The sequence below is a fragment of the Meriones unguiculatus genome, chromosome 7 (assembly GCF_030254825.1).
Source record: "Meriones unguiculatus strain TT.TT164.6M chromosome 7, Bangor_MerUng_6.1, whole genome shotgun sequence".
Lineage (NCBI taxonomy): Eukaryota > Metazoa > Chordata > Mammalia > Rodentia > Muridae > Meriones > Meriones unguiculatus.
In genome coordinates this window covers 113,709,758-113,727,183 of record NC_083355.1, presented here as the reverse complement: position 1 = coordinate 113,727,183, position 17,426 = coordinate 113,709,758, and the positions used below count along the sequence as shown (strand labels likewise).

The 17,426-nt window shown below is 56.8% G+C and overlaps 1 protein-coding gene across 7 annotated transcripts in view; it reads left to right on the top strand.

Annotated features, from left to right (window-relative positions):
* Nucleotides 1-611: 611 nt before the first annotated feature.
* Begain (brain enriched guanylate kinase associated) overlaps nucleotides 612-17,426 on the top strand; it is a 37,267-nt gene continuing 20,452 nt past the window's right edge. For 2 of the 7 annotated variants that reach the window (XM_021642592.2, XM_021642590.2), the window contains exons 1-2: nucleotides 612-755; nucleotides 16,121-16,149. In XM_021642592.2, coding sequence (XP_021498267.1) covers nucleotides 714-755; nucleotides 16,121-16,149 — 71 coding nt within the window. In that variant the 5' untranslated portion in view covers nucleotides 612-713. Of the gene's footprint in view, nucleotides 756-14,627; nucleotides 14,810-15,201; nucleotides 15,311-15,332; nucleotides 15,737-15,806; nucleotides 16,024-16,120; nucleotides 16,150-17,426 lie in introns of those variants that run through there. The other 5 variants (XM_060388173.1, XM_021642591.2, XM_060388175.1 and 2 more) reach the window with 4 other exon arrangements.

The following is a 17,426-nucleotide window of genomic DNA, read 5'->3' as shown; positions in this document are numbered from 1 at the left end:
CGCCTCATCCAGGGCCAGGATCAGGAAAGTCTAGAGCGCTACGGGGGACGAGAGGAGAGGAATGTTCCATACCACACAGTGGGCCCCCCTTATGTCACCGTCCCTTTCTGATTACTTCTTGGAAGAAGGATGGCTCTCCACCATTACAGGGTTCCAAAATACAGAGTTACAGGTTAGGCCCCGGAAGGGGACAGGAGAGTGGCAACAGTTTAGGGAGTCCATGACTATTATGGGGCCAAGCACTGGCAGGAGCCCGGAGAGGGCAGAGCGGTGGGCTACCACCTTGGGAACTACCTTCCTTATCTGTAAACTGCAAGCTCCCTAAGGGCAGGCATCTGTCTCACTGCTAAATCAACCCCTGGGGTCCTGAGCAGGGCTGACCTATACACAGCAGGTGCCTAAGGCCCCAGCAGGTTGACCCAGGCAATGGCCGGGACACGCTGCGGTGCGGCCCTCACTCCTCCATTCAGGCCCGCCGCCATTCATGCGGCGGGACTCATTCACCCCGCGCACCGCCATTCCGCGCCCTATGCGCCCCGCGCCCACCACGTGCGCCCAGCCCGGCGCGGCGCGGGGAAGCGCCGGAGCAGCCGCGGCTGCGCGGGGCCGGGACTGGCGGGGAGCCGGGCCGGGGGCGGGGGGCGGGCGCTCCCTGCGGGAAGCGGGGCGCTGGGGAGCCCCGGCCGCGGGCTCGGGCGCGCAGAGCCGGGGCCATGTGGACGGGCGGCCGGCGGCCGGGTCGGCTGCGCCGGGCGGTGAGTACCCGAGAGGCGGGCGGGCAGGGCGCGGGGCGGGGCGGGGCGGCGGGCACCACGCCGGGGCGGTCCCTGCGCGCGCCCGCGGCAGCCCTGGGTGGCGCCGGGGCCCGGGGCCCTCGCGCGGGGCGGGGCGGCCGGGCCTCCGCGGCTGCAGTGCGCGTGCGGCCTGAGGACTTGCGGAAGGCGGGTGTGGGGCCCCCGGCTGAGCCCACCCCGTTCGTGGGGCGGCCGTACAGAGGCCGCAGAGCCGGAAGGCGATTGGACAAGGGCTGGTTCCCGAGCGGGGGCCGCACGGGGGCCCCTGCGCAAGCGTGGGGCACCTTCATCTCACGCGGCCCTAGCAGGCCGCCAGCAGTCCTCCCCATTGACAGGCGAGGAAACTGAGGCTGGGGAGGCAGAGGCTAGGCCAGAGCCGCTCTGCAGGCGCTGACCTGCTCACTGAGCCCCAGCACTTTGGCTGGGAATTTCTGCCCCTAGCATTTCCGCTTCCTGCCTGATTTAGAGGTGTTCCCTTCCTCGTGTGTGCCCACCCCATCAGAACGAGGTTCCTTTGGGGCAGGAGCTGTGTGGGCGACATCCTGGAATCTCCTGAGAGAGCAGGATGGGATCAGGGAAAGCCCCCTGGAGCAAAAGCTGGCTTTGGGAGAAGGGGACATGCAGGTGTGCAGCCCTGATGACCAGGGTTGGCCCACCAGTGCAGTCCCTGACCTAGTGCCTTGGGCACAGGTTGGGCATCATCTTCATGGACTGCCTTGTCCTGAGGTCCCAATACCCTGGATAACCCTGGAGGCCGTGGGATGGTCCCTTTGGCTCTCTGGACCTCAGTTCCTCCACTGGCCAGGAGCAAGTGTTCTTTGCTACTCAAAAGTCTAGACTGTGAGAAAGTCTCTAGGAAGAAGTCCCTTATCCACTGTGGTGTGTCTGGGCAGCCCACCAGGACAAGTGGCCGTTGAGGGTGGCTCTGCCTGGCATCTGTGACAAGCAGGGTGGGGAGGCAGCAGCAGGGCCTGGCAGCCTCCTGCAAACCCTTAATTTTCCCACATCTCACTATAATCAGGGCGGCTCTGCAAAGCAAGCACCGTGGCAGATGCTGGCACAGGGCAAGGGGCTGCCGAGTGGCACCGAGGACCCTCCCAAGTTATTGTCTCACATTTGTGCATTCCAGTGGCCTGTTCTGTGTGACAAAACCTGGAACTGCTGGCACCTGGGAAGTAAAGTGGAGAGGCAGGGCTGCCTTGGGGCCATGGCCTGTTAGAGTTTCCCATAGGCTGGAGGTCTGGTGAGGGGCTCACAGAACTCAGTCTGAAGCAGTCTGGACAGTTACTCTCTCTCTCTCTCTCTCTCTCTCTCTCTCTCTCTCTCTCTCTCAAAGGCCTTGAGCATCTGGTTGGCCTGCAGTTGGCTGCCATTCATAGAATACTGATTCTCTTAACAGGGTTCGCCAGCAGCACCATCCCCAGAGCAGCACCCGAAGAATGAATGGATGGATAAGTGAATGAATGAGTGGAAGGGAGGGAGTGACAGCAGTCGGTCAACAGGACTTGGAGACAGTCCACATGAATTCCCCACAGCTCACAGGAAAAGGCCCTCAGGCTAAGTTGGAGGAGATGGAGTTATTGGTGGGTGAGTGAAACAGCTCGCAGGAAGGAGTGAGAAGGCATGAGTCTAAGAACCACAACAGGCTTCTTGCAGAAATGTGTAGTCAAAGGCCAGGGAATCCTTCCAGCATAGCACTCTGATGTTCAGAGCCTTAAGCTCACTGTGTTGGTCCACAATTGCCCCAGGGTCCCCTCTAAGCTCTCATCGTGTCTCAAAGCTGGTCATGGGACTGATGTAGAACTTTGGACAGGGTCTGAAGCCCTAGGTCCTAATTTCTGTTCTACCACTGGTTTGCTGTAGGACCTCATGCAAGGCCCCAGACCTCTATAGAGCCCAGTGGCAGAGGCCAAGCACCAGGCACAACATGACAAGTGACCCTGAGTGGGTCCTAGCAGGTCACTAGTGGCTGACAGCTGGACAGCGCTATCCCTGCTGGGTCAGTCGTAGGAACGGACAGATGGGCGGAGTTGGTGCATCTCTGTTCACCTTGCATGGTTTCCTTGGACACACTTCACTTAGGCAAACCAGCCTTCTGTTCACAGTCTCGTGAGAGATGTGGACCCTAGCCAGTGAATCAGGGAAGGTATTTCAATGTGTCGCTAGTTAAGAAGAGGCCAACAATGAGCCTGGAGGTCAGAATGATCTCACAGAGGGCATCCTCTTCAAGAAAGCAGAAGCTACCCAGCCCTAGGCTGAACTAGTGAGCTGAAGTTGTGTCTAATCAATAAGTTTTGGACCAAGTTGAGAGATGGGTTAGGGAGACCAGTGAAGAGCCCATGGGTCATTCCACTAGTGGTGCATGCTGGGATGGAGAGGGGGGGATACAGATGGGTGGGCGGTGGTGTGTTAATAGGAGTATGTAGCAGGACAGGACAGAGCATTACCCATCAGGCACACCAAGTGAGTAGAAAGCTGGAGAGGTGGGTAGGAGGAAAGCTTGATGGTTATAAGAGGAAAAGTGGATGGGTAGAAGCAGATGTAAGAGTTGAGCTAGAGAGAGGACCAGATGGGTAGAAGGACAGTTTGGTGACCGGAGGCCCAAGTACAAGGTGGATGTATTCCTGGTTTAGGGTCAGGATGGATGAATAGATGGGTAGCTGCATAGACGTCAAGATGAAGATATGAGTGGTTACAGAGGTAGCATCAGAATGTATGATTGTAGACGTGGGGGGATGGTTGTGTGAGTATATGGGGTAATGAGTGAGTGCTGGGGGAGGTAGGACCTTGAATGCCTGTAAGATAATGGAGGGAGAATTGGATGTGGACAGAGATTGAAGAAGCGCAGTGCCAGAGGATAACATGGGCGTGAAAGATCAGGTCTGCGCACAAATGTGCACACATCAACCCATGATGACAAGTCACGGGAATGGTAAACAGCTGAGCGGGTGGCCAATAGATTCAGGAGTGAGCCTGTGAATAATGGATAGATAAGAGCCTGTCAGCAGATGGCAGGTGCAGACCTGAAAGGATGGGTGAATAGTTACAGGACCTGTGGGTGGAAGACAATTCGCACAATGAGTAGGTGGAGCATTAGGCCATGACCTCTGGGTGCTCCTGTCTGTTCACATGTCCCTCAATCCCTCTGCTTCAGAGAAAGACAACGGAGTAGGGCTGAAGGAGGATATGATCCTCATGCTGAGTCCTCTTGATGGGTTTTGGGGGGTGGGGAGCAGCCCCTGTGTTCATCCTACCAAGGAATAGCTCTTCTGTGAATGAATGTAGCAGCCAGGATGCCCCATCCAAAGATGAGCAGCCAGCCTGCCAGTCCCACAGGGGCTTCTCTCCTGATGGCAGGGTTTGGGGGGATGACCCTGAGGAAGGTCTGGGTGGCCCAAGCTCACTTCCTTTCTGAGGAATGAGAGATGGTAGAATTCCTGGGTGAACACAAGCCACAGAGCAGATATGAGGTGCCAGAGACTCTGGTAGCCAAGAGCTGTGGCTGTCCTGGAAGACCTGTGGGCTATCAGTAGGAGGCTAAGTGTCCCCAGGCAACATTGCTAAGTTGCCTCTGTGAGAGGGAAGCCTGGTGCAAATCTGGTGCTTGCAGAAGAATGCAGGAAGGAAGCTGTGGTGTCTGGGGTGCTAGTTCCGTACCTGGTCTGTGGTGGGCCATGTGAGGCTCTGATTGCTCCGGTGCTAGCTCTGTACCTGGTCTATGGTGAGCCATCTGTATTTTCCAAAACCCTGACTCATCCCAGCTCTTCCTCTGGATACAGAGTGGGTATTCCTAGCTTAGAGAATTGTGAGAACAGGATGACTTGAGTTCTCGGACTTACCACCTGCCCGTAGGTGGGGGCCCCAGAAGCAGCAGGCAACACCTGCCTCTCCTCTTCTCCCTTGGGTCTTTGACAGGCTACTTCAGCTATGAGACAAGGTACACTATGCCACCATGGGGAGAACAGATCTGCCGTGCAGCTCACCAGTGGGCTGCAAAGAGGTCAGGAGGTGGGCCTACAGTCCAGGAGCAGAGATCCCCTCTTGAGGTGGTAACCCAGGCTACCAAGAGGCTATAGCAGGCCCAGACTGCCAGTTGTGATGGCCAGCAGTATCCTCAGGGCTGAGAGCCAGTGGTTTGTTATGACAACAGAAACTCATCTGATGTGGCTGTAACTCGGGAATAGGCTCAAAGGACCTGCTGGACAGGGTCCCAGGCCCCCCAGGGACCACACATTCTAGTGCCACAAACAAATGAGAGCCCCTGCCAGTGACCCCCAAGTCCTGCTGGAACCCCTGCGCACCACACTCCCCACTACCCTGTTTACCCTGCCAGCCTGGGTACAGGTAGATGAGGGGGTACCCCAAGACTTGATGGGCCTTTGGGGAGGATAAGACCTTGGATCCCTCAGTTCAAGGGGTCTCTTTTATCAGGTAATGAGGTAGAGATGGAGGGATGTCGGGAATTACAGGGGAGGCTGTCAGGGATTGTGGTGGGGACACTGGTTCTTCCAGGGAGAGTCTTCCCTGTTCATCTAAATTCCAGGCCACTGTAGGCTCACGTCAGGATGGGATGACACTTGTGAGCCAGCATCTAAACCTGTTTGTCTTTCACTCTGCCCACCCATCCAGTGACCCATTCATTCATCTATTCTCCTCCATACCCCTCCATTTATTCATCTACCCATTCACCCATCCATGCATTCATCCACTCGTCAATCGATCCACTCCCCTACACACCCATCCATCTTTCCACCTACCCATCCATCATCTACCTACCCATTCAGCCACCTACCCACTCACAACTTTACACACCCATCTATCCACCTATTCATCCATTCACCTATTCACCAATCTATCCATCTATCCACCTACCCATTTATCCATCTATCTATTCATTCCCTTACACATGGATCCACCTACCTATCTATTCACCCATCATCCACCCACCCATTCATTCATTCATTCATTCATTCACCTATTCATTCATTACTCTATCCATCTATCCACTCACCCATTCATCTATCCATCCACCATCCATTCACCTATTCATCCATTACTCACCTATCCATCCATCCACCCACTTTCTTATACACTCATCCATCTACCCATCTATCCACCTACCCATCTATCCACCCACCCACCTACCCATCCATCCATCCATCCACTTACCCATTCATTCACCTATTTGTTCATTAGTCTATCCATCTACCCACCTTTCCATTCATCTACCTACCCATTTACCCATTCATACATATGTACATCTATCCATCCATCTATCCATTTACTCATCAATCCATCCACACACAACCTACTAATCTAGCCATCCATCCATCTATGAACCCATCCATCCACCCATCCATATATCCATCCATCCATCTATTCATCCATTCACCTGTTAATCCATTCATCTATCCATCCATCCACCCAACCTACTCACTCACACATCTGTCCATCCATCTGTCCGTCCACCCACCCATCCATCCACTTGTAAATGTAACTTTTATTTTCCTGAGGTAATTGTTGTCTCAGATGCCTACTGCCTCTGTCTGCTAATCTAGGCCTAGTCCTGAAGCTTCTAGCCTACATACAGTCTAACTTAGACCTAGAATGTTTTCAGCCTCTGAGACTTACTGCTGAATAAACTCACACTTTCATATTCTTACTGAGCTCTGGGCTGGCTGATTCAACTCAGCTGTTCTGACTCAAACTCCTCTCCAAGCTGACTTACTCAATCTGGCTTTTCTCTCAGCCTCTGAATTGGTCTGCTTGGCCTCAGCCTAACTCTAGCAATCTGCTCTGATCTCCTGGCTCCTTCTCATCCTCTGGCTTGTTCTGTCTTCACCTGTGTCTAGTTTGTTCTCTCATTCAATTTCTTGCTGTAAAACTGCCTTCTCTTTCATTCTGCCTTGCCCCTTAAGTAGCTTCCCCTTCCTCTCTCTTCTTGTGAGAGTTGGGCATATTATATTCTATCAAATCTTCTCTGATTCATCACTATTTCTGCCACTCAAATACACATCACTTTAAAACATGGGTGCTTCCTTCTATAAACTCTTTACTTTCATTGTTTGGGATTAAAGGCATGTACCATCATGCCTGGATCTAAGCTTTCCTTTACCTGAAACTTGCTCAGTACTAGAGTGGCCTTGAACTCAGATCTGCTTGCCTGTCTCCTAGATTAAAGGCATGTTTGTGATCTAGCCAGATCACACAGACCTAGGTCTTTGGATGTGATCTCTTGCCAGAACAGCCCTGTTCTAAATTAAAATTGCTCTCCATCCACTTGTCCATCCATAGCCGTGTTAAACCAGTGCAATGTGTCAAGTGCAGTGCAGAGAGCTGCTGTTCAAGTGAGAGCCACGGAGACTGAGCAGATGACTGCTGGGGGCCATGTCACGAGAAAGGCAGTGGGTGTGGAAGAGACTGTGGCAGGCATATCTGATCTAATTGTGGGGACAGCAGGGCACAAACTATTGAACTGGGGCTCTAAAGGTTAGTTAAGAGTTAGATGTGGAGCAGAACGAAGAGCAAACACAATATGTGCAGAGGCCCCTGGACCGCGCAGAGTTTGGCACGTTCAATAACGAGACACATTCCTCGGAGGCAATGGAGGGAAGGCCCCAAGTCCTCAGAGTTCTGCAAGCTGTGTGGACATGTGACACTGTCGAGTCACCTAGGCTGGGATTTACAGAGCTGCTGCTCCCGCATGTGGGGGGCAGGTGACCACAGGGTTGCAGGTGAGACTCGGTGGCTCCTGGAGCCTGAGAAGTGATGATGGAGACGGTGGGGAGGTGGTCAGGCTGGCTCAGAGCTGGTTGCAGTTTACCCACATCGGGCAGCTGAGCTGTCGGTGGTGCCGCTGCATGCTGCATCCTGCAGTCATTCAGCTGGCTCTCTCGTGGGCTTCAGAGGCGTCTGTAGCAGCACCCGGAAAGCTGGGACCCTGGGGGCTTGCCTTGCCGCATCTCAGCAGGCATCCAGGTGCACAGTGTGGACAGGCAGGGCCACGGTAGTAGCTAGTAGCGGAGGCTGCCAGCTGGCTGAGGGCCTAGGGCTGCCACAAGCTTTAGTTTCCTTTGAAGCTCAGGGGTGGCACAGTTACACAGCTTTGCTGCCTCATGGCACTATCCCCGTCGCTGCACCTGGGCCAGCAAGATAGGTCCCTGCTCCAGAGTTGGCAGCCACCACCACCCACCTCATCCCTGTGTATCTCAATTGTACATAGCTGCTAACAGCCAAGACTGAGGAAACTATGACTTAAGCAGGACGGTCTTTCTCGGGTTAAAGTGACAACTCAGGCCACTGCAAGGATCCAGTGGTCAGCAAGGATCCACTTTTGTCTTGTCTTTCTGTTCCTCTGTCTCTGTGTATGGCCTTACACATAAGCATGCTTCACTGGGCTCCCACAGCTCCAACTACACAGAGAGAAGCAAGAGGACGCAGAAGTTGGAGCCAGGAGGACATGGGAAAGCTGCCTTCTCTGTGTTAACGATCTCCCTAACTCATGCATCCGATGTTCGTTTTTGTATTTCCCTAGCTGCAAGGGAAGTGTGGGCTTTTGGTTGTCCGTCTTGAATCCCTGGCTCTCTCTTCTTTGGGGGTGGGGGGTGGGGGAGATGTGTGATATGTATCTACGTGTTAAGGCCAGAGGTTGACATCAGTTGACTTCCTGTTGCTCTCTACCTTATTTTCTGAGACAGACATTCTTCCTTGGACTTGGAGCTCACCAATTCAGGTAGGCTGGCTGGCCAGAGAGCTCCCGGCATCCTCCTGCTTCCAATCGTCCAGTTTTGGAGCAACAGATGTGCACAGCTGTACAGTGCCACCCTTGCTTTTATGTGTTACCTAGGATCTAAGCTCAGGTCCTGATGTTTTCGGTCTGTCCACCTAGCCATCTCCCTGGCCCTGAATGTTAACTCTTAGGAACAGTAGAGGTACCATGGGCACCTGTGATCACCTTGGGGCAGTTATGGTTTCCCTGTGCCTGTGCTGAGTGGTGGCTGTGACAATTGTCTGTCCCTCTGTCCCCCGTACTAGCTCCAGCCATAGCAGTCTCTATCTGCCCACTGGGCAGTGCTGAGGATATGACCTTCTCTCTCTGGCACTGAGTCCCAAAGCTCACATTTAATGACAATCAATTTTGGGGGTGGGGCCACCGTGTGCTGGCATTGGGTCAGTGGGTAGGACGGCATTGACTAGTCATTGTGGCCTGACCCGGGAGGGCATGAGCGCTCAGCTGTGGAGACAGATGAGGAAAAGCATGACGCTGGATCGCCTGAGAAGGATGCTTACTGGAGCCAGCTCCCAAGCCGGAAGCCCTGACTCTCCCAGCCCTGGACCAATAGGCCCCAGCTCCCTCCTGCCGGCAAGGGCAGAAGCTCCCATGAGGGAGATACACAGCCACAAGCGAGGCCCCAGCACAGGCCCAGGCCTAGAAAGCCCTGTATCCCACCCAAGCTGGAAAGCAGGCGGCTGCCAGGCTAGGGCACTGAGGTCTCCAGGCTCTTCTTCTCCAACAGAACCCCCTAGCTCAGGCTGCAAGGTTGCTGTGGGATCCCTTGCCCGCTTGAGCCGCCAGCGGGAGGCCAGGCTGCCCTTCTCCAAGTTCCTGGATGAGGTCACTGTGCGGGTGCTGGACCCACTGACCCTGGAGGGCTTCATGGGCCCCCAAGGCTACATCCAGGAGCCTGCTCCAGGTGAGCAAAGCGCCAGCCCAGCCCAGGAACCCCAGGCCAGAGCAACAGCCTCAGAGGAGAAGGACCTGGCTCAGAGCTCTGGGCATTCCTTGGAGGCCACAGGCACCAGGGACCTTGGCATGGGCAGCAGCAAGCAGGGAGATCCAGCTGGTTCCCCCAGCGAGAACCCGGTGAGTCCCCATCCTATCCCCCAGCCCTCGGCATGAATCTGAGTCTGTTCCCCATAGATCCTACCCAGCCTCCTCGCTATACTATTTTATATGATTTGTATGAGAGAAGACTATAAGCACCCAAAGCATGAATCACTAAGGTTAAAGTGGAGGTCTGGCTTCAGAGCAGCAAACTAGGTCTGGATTCTGAGTAAACAATACTGCTAACAGTGGTAGCAGCATTGCTGGATCAAACAAGCCTTCCTGGTTCACCACAGGCTCCTAAAGATACCCTATGTACAGAGGGCAGTGCTCATTCTGTAGTTCTGATCCCTTTCTCTGCTGACTCAATTAGCAAGCAAAGTGCTATAGCTACCAGGACAGTTAGTGGTCTAGGGAAGAGGTCTGCATGCCTATTGGCTCATCCCGCTCTAAGCTCCTGACTGAACTATCTTATTCCATGTTCCTCAATGTGCAGGGAAGGGCACTGCAGAGCCCAGCTGCAGTGAGCCTCCAGTCTGTCCTCATGGCCTCCAAGTAGCCTGCCTGCAGGGCCAGTCCTAGGAGAGGGCATGGAGTCCTGCTTCTTAGAGGTCCCAGAGTCTCCCTCAGGGTCCACCAGGGCCAGCTACCTGCTTTGTAACTGATGGCTCTTCCTGTCTTTCTAGGCCTCAGTTTTCCCAGCAGTGAATGACTCCTGATCATGTTCCCAATGTTCCCATCCCTCCATGAGGTACTGATAGCCAGAAATCCCTCTGTCTGCAACTCTGGGCTCTATATACATTCTCTCTCTCTCTCTCTCTCTCTCTCTCTCTCTCTCTCTCTCCCTTTCCCTCCCTCCTTCTCTCTCTCCCTCTCCCTTCCTCCCTCTCTCTCCCTCTCTCCCTCTCTCCCTCCCTCTTCTCCTCTCTTTCCCTCTCCCTTCCTCTCTCCCTCTCTCCCTCCCTCTCCCTTCCTCTCTCCCTCTCTCCCTCCCTCTCCCTCTTCCTCTCTCTCTCCCTCCCTCTCTCCCTCTCTCTCTCCCACACACTCTCTCTCCCTCTCTCTCCCTCTCACTCTCTCTCTCCCTCTCAGTCTCTCTCTCTCACACACACTCTCTCTCCCTCTCAGTCTCTCTCTCACACACACACTCTCTCTCCCTCTCACTCTCCCTCTCTCTCCCTCTCAGTCTCTCTCTCTCACACACACTCTCTCTCCCTCTCCCTCCCTCTCTCTCCCTTTCTCTCTTGACCATCAGGCCTCAGAGAAGTTGCTGACACCCAGGCCTCTGGAAGGCTTAGTCCCAAAGCTCCAGTTATAACCTGGGAGGAGAAGGTTGCTGTGGCCAACAGTCTTGGGGACCTGGTAGGCCAACAGTTGATGATGGGTGGGGCCAGCCTGAAAACCCATCTGTGATAGCCAGTGCCTGTCTGTCAGCAGCTCCTCTGGGGAGGGAGCAGATGACTAGCATGTGGTGCTGGCTTTTAGTCCTGCCTCTGTCCTGTCTGGATGAGTGGCCACAGGTAGATGAATTAGAAATCAGTGTGAAAGGTCACAGGAATCCCCAGCTGATACCGACTTGGGCCTGAGGCTCACTCATAATACAGTGTGAGTGACTTAAAAGCCAATCTTTTTTCTTAGAACCAACGTGTCAAAAAGAAATTAAGAGGCACAGGGAAGTGACATGGTGGGGCGGGATTGTGACAATATGCTTGATGTTGAGTGACCTTGAGCAAGTGGCTCCCCATGAGTTTGGAAAGTGCCTCCCTCAAGGGGCTCTAGGTGCCACCCAGGGGCAGCTGCTTCATGCTCCCTGTCTCCTACCATGTGGGAATGTGGGATGAAGTTGCTAGATCTTCCAAATTTTTCAGTAGAAGCCAAAAATATGGATTTTAAAATGTAAACTCTTCCAATTTTTAAATGTTGGCTCAAACATTTAAAAAAAAAAAAAAAGAAGAAGAACGAAAGAAAGAAACCTCAAACAGGCCAAATACAACATGCTAGCAGGCCAGATTTAGCCTGGTAGGCCAGTTTGCAGGCACAGGCCTTGGTGAGGAATGTAACGGGGTTGCAAGGGGATCCCTGTGAGCCTATAGAGCCCAGAAAAGTCTAAGGAGGCAGGACCTACTGTACCTAAAGACGGATGGCTTGCCCCTTTCTTGGGCCAGTGCCAAGCCGTGCTAACTTGCTAGGGAGCCTTAGATGGGTGTTTTCCTTGCCCCCATCAGCTGCGGTTACCATGGGGACCCTACAGCACAGGCAGTGCCTAGGAACACTAGACCATGTCCTCCACTCTCCCATGACCCAGCCATGGCACAAAGATGTCTCCCTCCCTACCCTGAAGCCCCTGCCTCTCCTATCTTCGTACAATGCAGCCCACAGGTACTGTCCTGGCTCCTGTGACCTCTGTTGGCTACATTGGTCATTTTAAGGGCATAAGTGCCACTTGTGGTCTGCCACTGCCAGATCTGCCTTTCCTGACCCTGTTCCCTGCTCCAGATTCCCAGATCTCCATTGGTGCCTCCCTCCACTGACAGTGCAGGCAGCTTCAGACTCTTTAGAACTCTAGAGTCTGGTCCTCCCCTCTTCACTCCCTCATCTGTACCATCTCTAACCAGCCTTTCCACCTTTACCTGGTACACACCTAGCCTGATGCAGGAGCTCCAGCTTGACTCCTGGGGTGCTGAGTGTGCCCCGCTGGGGTACATAATACCCTTCCCCAACAGCGGGTCTCAACCCCCAACTTGTGTTTGTTGAATGAATGCAAGAATACCCGGAGCAAGGTTAGATCCCCTGGGAGGAGTCGTCCCCGAACAGCCATCTAAAGGCTGGCTTTCGGGAGCAAGCACCCCTTACAGCCTTGTCCTCCGGACAGCCCCTTATAGGGGGCCACCTGTTGCTCACAGCATTCCCCCAGAGGATCTTCCACCCCTCCTTCCTAGAGGAAGCACTGAGGCTCCCACAGGGAGAGGTCACACAGCTAACTAGGGGTCCGTTCCCCCACCCCGCCATTGCCATCAGTGAGGGGTAGACCCTGGCCCTCCCCCACATGCTTAGGTAGTTTCCTCAGCTCCTGTTAGGATGGAAGTGAAAGAGAAATAGCCAAGGAAAGAAAGGTGAGGATAGACTCTTGGGTCTCTGGGCAAGTCCAGAGCTCAGACTTGATGCAGGCAGGCCCTCCCCAACCTGACTTGCTCCTTTGAAGTAGTTTTAGTATGTGCCTAGGCTAGGCCCGCTCATATCTTCTCCTGACTTGCTCCTTTGAAGTAGTTTTAGTATGTGCCTAGGCTGGGCCCGCTCATATCTTCTATGCGCAGAACTACTTGCCGGGTACCCAGGGACCCAGGCCTCCACCTGGCAGAGGCAGACTTCAGTGAGGGTCAGGGATGACGAGTAGAGGATGAGCCACAGACAGCAGACAGTGGGACTAGATTAAAAGCACCTTCATTCACACAGGCTGTCCTTAAAACCCAGGCCGTTGGAAAGCCACCTTGCCCTGCCCGCAGTGACACAGTAACTGATGCTGAAGCTCCCACAGTGCCCGGGTAGCCAGAGAAGAAGGCATTGGCTGGGCAGAGATCTGGGCAAAGCATCCCAGAAGAGCAAGTCCTGAGACAGGAAGCTGGGTGGCCAGGGGGCCTGTGTGGGGAAGGCACAGCCACTCACCTCCTGGAGGGAACACAGAGGACAAGCCACCAAGTCTCGGTGACACAGGGAGGGAACCAGGGCAATGGAGCCTCTGGGCCTGTGTCATTTTGCGCTTGTCTTATGAGAATTATGCAGGAAATAAAGATGCAGCGGGCAGGGAGAAGGTGGCCCACCATGATCACAGTGAGCCCAGCGTGGGGCTCAGGACACTTCAGAGAGGGCACACTTGGGGCATCACAGGCCCCACAGGCGGTGACAAGTGCCTGAGAAAGAGAGGTCTGTGCACAGCAGGCTCAATGCTAGAAAGCAGAGATCTGCTGGGCTACTAGTCCCAGCCTCTGCCTTCCTTTGTAGACACGTCCCCAGGTCTGAGGTTGGTGAAGCTAAGCACAAGACTTGGAATGCGCTCCGACAACAACCAGGGCCTCAGAGGACCAGCCTCAGCCCCCCCTTCCTGAAACTCCCGTGCCCGGTGGCCCCTCCTCCATCAGCTTGGGCTGCTCTGGATGACACTGGCAAAAAACGCAGGCTTCTATCTAGCTGGAACCAAACGCAGTAGCCACCTCGATTCTCCGTGCAGGGCTGCTTGTGGAGGTGGATTGAAAAGGCCATTGTGACCCATGGGTCCTGGGTCAGAGGAGGATTAAAGCCAGGGTCCAGAATCCGAAACAGCTACGAAAAGGCAGAGACTGCAGTCCCATTGTCTCCTGCCCTGCCCTGCCCCCACTCTAGCCACAAAGCTACCCACCACCTTCCTTGCCTCTTTCCCAGTCCCTTGGGAGATGGGGGGGTTTCCCAGAAGGGCCTTCTAGAAGAGCTGAAATAGTCAATGTAAATAATTGATGCTAGCTTTTTAAATTAAATTTTAATACATTCTTATTAATTCCAGACAAATGCCCTGGCAGGTCATTCACTGTGAGTGATTGAGGAGGCCGAAGACAGATGAGGGATGGCTCCTGCCTTTGGGTGGAAGAGGCCTCTTATGAATGGCATCCAGACCCGAACAAGCCCTGTCAGCTTGAGGGCCCAGCTTCTTGTAGATGGAGGGCCCAATGATGGCTGGAAGGAGCTACAGCCCTTGGCCGGGGGAGGCAGGTGGCTTTCTTTAAGATGTGCCCCAGACTTGGGGTGGAGGTGTGCCCCCAGATTAGCCCCTGGAGAACCCGCTGCCCTCCTTCACGCTCCTCCCCAGTGGTAGAGTCCCGTCCCGTCAGCCACCGAAGGAGTGGGGAGCAATTGGTGGATGGATGGGTAGATGAACACTTGGATTGGGGGGGTTGGCTTCTTCTTGGCTGGCTCTGACCCGGCCAGTGGACGGCTCCTCCCACCCTGCGCTGGCTCGAGGAGGCCAAGACTGCAGGGTGCTGGGTGTCCTGGGGAGATCCGGGGCTCCTGCGTGGAAAGTCACAGCCAGCCAGGGGAAGGCTGGAGAAGCCGTACTTCTGTGCCATAGGACCCAGGCAATGCCCTGCCCGTGTTTATTGAGCGCCTGCTATATGCTGGGACCCAATGCAGGAGATGAGCGCGGTGATGGGGACTCGGAAAGGTGGGCCTGGGGCAGAGGGCCGCTGGGGTGGGGGTGGGGGTCGTGCTGGTATGCGCCAAACTCTAACTAAGAAACTACTTCTGCAGGGAGACTCGTAGAAGGGGGTCTGGGCTCGTGCTTTTTGTAAACTTTTATTAAAGTGTGCGGGGAGGGAAGCCCACCGGGCGCCCCAGGGGTCCTTTGCCTAGCCCGGCCTCTCTGCAGCCCTCCAGGGCTGGAGGGCAGCCGAGCGCCTGGCCGAGCTCCTCCCGCCTCGCCTTCCCTCCTCCAGATTTCAGACGAGGAAACTGAGGCTGGGGGAGCGCCGGGGAGGCCTGCTCGGGCGCGGGGGAAGTTGCTGGCCGAGCCTAGCCGCGGCTGCGAGGCCGGGCTGCGCCCTCGCTCGGCGGGGCGGTGGGGGGAGGCGGCGTGGGGCCCGGACCGAGCGGAGCGCGCTCCCGGCGGACGCGGCGGCGGCGCCCGGCGCGAGGGTCCGGGATGGGCAGCCATCAGTCTTCCCAGGTCTGTGGCGTCGTCCCAGGGTTCAGACTCCAGCACAGCCTTTCGCAGGAGGGCGGGGGCAGCCCCGGGGCGGCCTCGGCCGGGCGCAGAAGATCCCGCTGTGCGCAGGAAGTGCGATCCCGCACGGGCCGCTCGCCGTCCCCGGGGTTTGCCGGAACCCGCAGGGTTAACAAGGACTAGAGAGTTCCAAGCGCACGGGAGGGGCCGTCCGTCTTATAGGGTCTTCGCATCGCGCGCCGCCGGCGAGTCTGCGCCAGCTGCCCGAAGCCCCGCCGGAGAACCGGGAGCACCAGGGTTAATCCCTCGGGCTCAAGAGGGGGGGAAAGGCTCCGAACCCCGAGATCGGAGGACAGCAGGGTCCCAGACGGAAGCGAGAGTGCCAGACGTCCGATGCCGTTCCCCTCGGGCTGCATGAGCGCCGGCCGGGTGCGCGGTTCCAACACTCTCTAGCGACTCAGCGCTCCTGCGCTGCCGGGCTCGGGAGGGACAGAGGGAGGGAGCAAGGCAGCAGGGGTTAACGGCGGGGCCGGGGAGCGAGCCGCCCGAGAGTCGACGGGCACGGCGGGGCCCCTTTGCTGGCGATGCCGCGATCCGCCCGGGCCGCTGCCTCCCGCTTTCTCGACCGGTCTCCGGCTCGGCCCGGGGGGCGTAACTCGGCGGCGGCCCGGGCGGGCTCACCTGTTACACGGCCGCGGCCCGGCGCGCCCACTGAGGCACGGGGGTGCGGGCTGGGGCGCGTGCGGGGCTGCCCACGGAACGGGCCAGCGGGGCGCCCTGCTGCGCGCTGACCCTCTCCTTTGCTCTCCGCAGGCCTCTGCCGCAGACATGGAGAAACTCAGGTGAGTGCCGCGGGCGGGCTGGGGGCTCGGGAGAGGGCGGGCCGGGGGATGCGGCAGGGCCCGGGGGGCTCGGGATGGGCACGTTTAGCGGGCCGGGGGGCGCGGCTGGGCGCGGGGCAGCGCACGGGGCTCGGGGCGGCCGCAACAGGGGCGTCATCCCAGGCCGGTCCCCGGGGCCCTCGCGCGCTAGCCCCTTGGGGCCCCGGGGCCCCGTCGCCGCGTCCCCGTCGTTGAGCCGACAGTTGTCGCGGCCGGGGTGGCAAAGTTTGCGCCGATGGCGGCGGTCGGGGATGGAGCCCGCGCGGCTGCCCAGGCCCCGCATCTTGGAGCCATTTTGGGGGAACCCCGCGGCCGCGGCCCGAAGCGCCCCCAAGGCCTTCCCGCGCACCCCAATATAGAGGGGGTCCGGGGCTCCGAGGGGCCCGGTGCGCAGCAACCCGGGGACCAGCCCATTTGAATATTCGCGGCTTCTGGCGCCATCGCCCTTTCCTTCGGACACCCCCGCCCCCCCCCCCCGCGTTTTCCTCCCGAGCCAGGGCCCAGGCTGTGTGGTCAGCAGGCCCGGTCCTTTGGTGCTGGGTTCGGGCCATCGCCCCTGGCCCGGAGGGTCTCCCGGCCCCCATGTCCGAGGCCAAAATTTTCACTATGGGAAGAACTGGGTAACAGGCCACTGTTCCCTGAGGGGTAGGGCCTGGCTCAGCTCGGGCCTGGCCCGAGGTAGGGCCTGGCTCTAGGGGAGGGGCTGGGCCTTCCCAGCTGACCTTCAGTACTGAAGAGTGGTCTCAGATACTCAGGTATTTGGAGACAAGAGCATAGGATCACGGGCTTGGGACCAGCATCTTTTGAGCTGGGGGTGGGGTGGGGGCCTCTTGGGACCTCAGAACAAAACCTGATGTCAGTGGGCCAAGGCCCACCTTGCATGGTCCAGGCCCAAGTGGAGGCATCTAGGCCTAGAGAGCCATGGTTCTGTCCATGGTCATAGCCATGACCTCATGCCCAAACCCAGCAGGCTTCCCTCCCCAGGCCAGGACCCTCACTGGTGCCCCTCCTTGGCTGTTTTTCATCATCACCCCCACACTGAGGGGGGGAGGGGGGACACTGTTCAACCCAACTGGGAATGGAGAAAAATGGAGAGCCTTCCAGAAACCAGACAGACTCCCTAAACTTCCTTCTCTCCCTCTCTCCCTATGCTCAACCAAGGGTCTTGGGTGTGGTCTGTGCCAGGCCTGGGGCCTGGTCAACCTGATTGGGGACGTAGGTAGGCAGATGTCATGTCC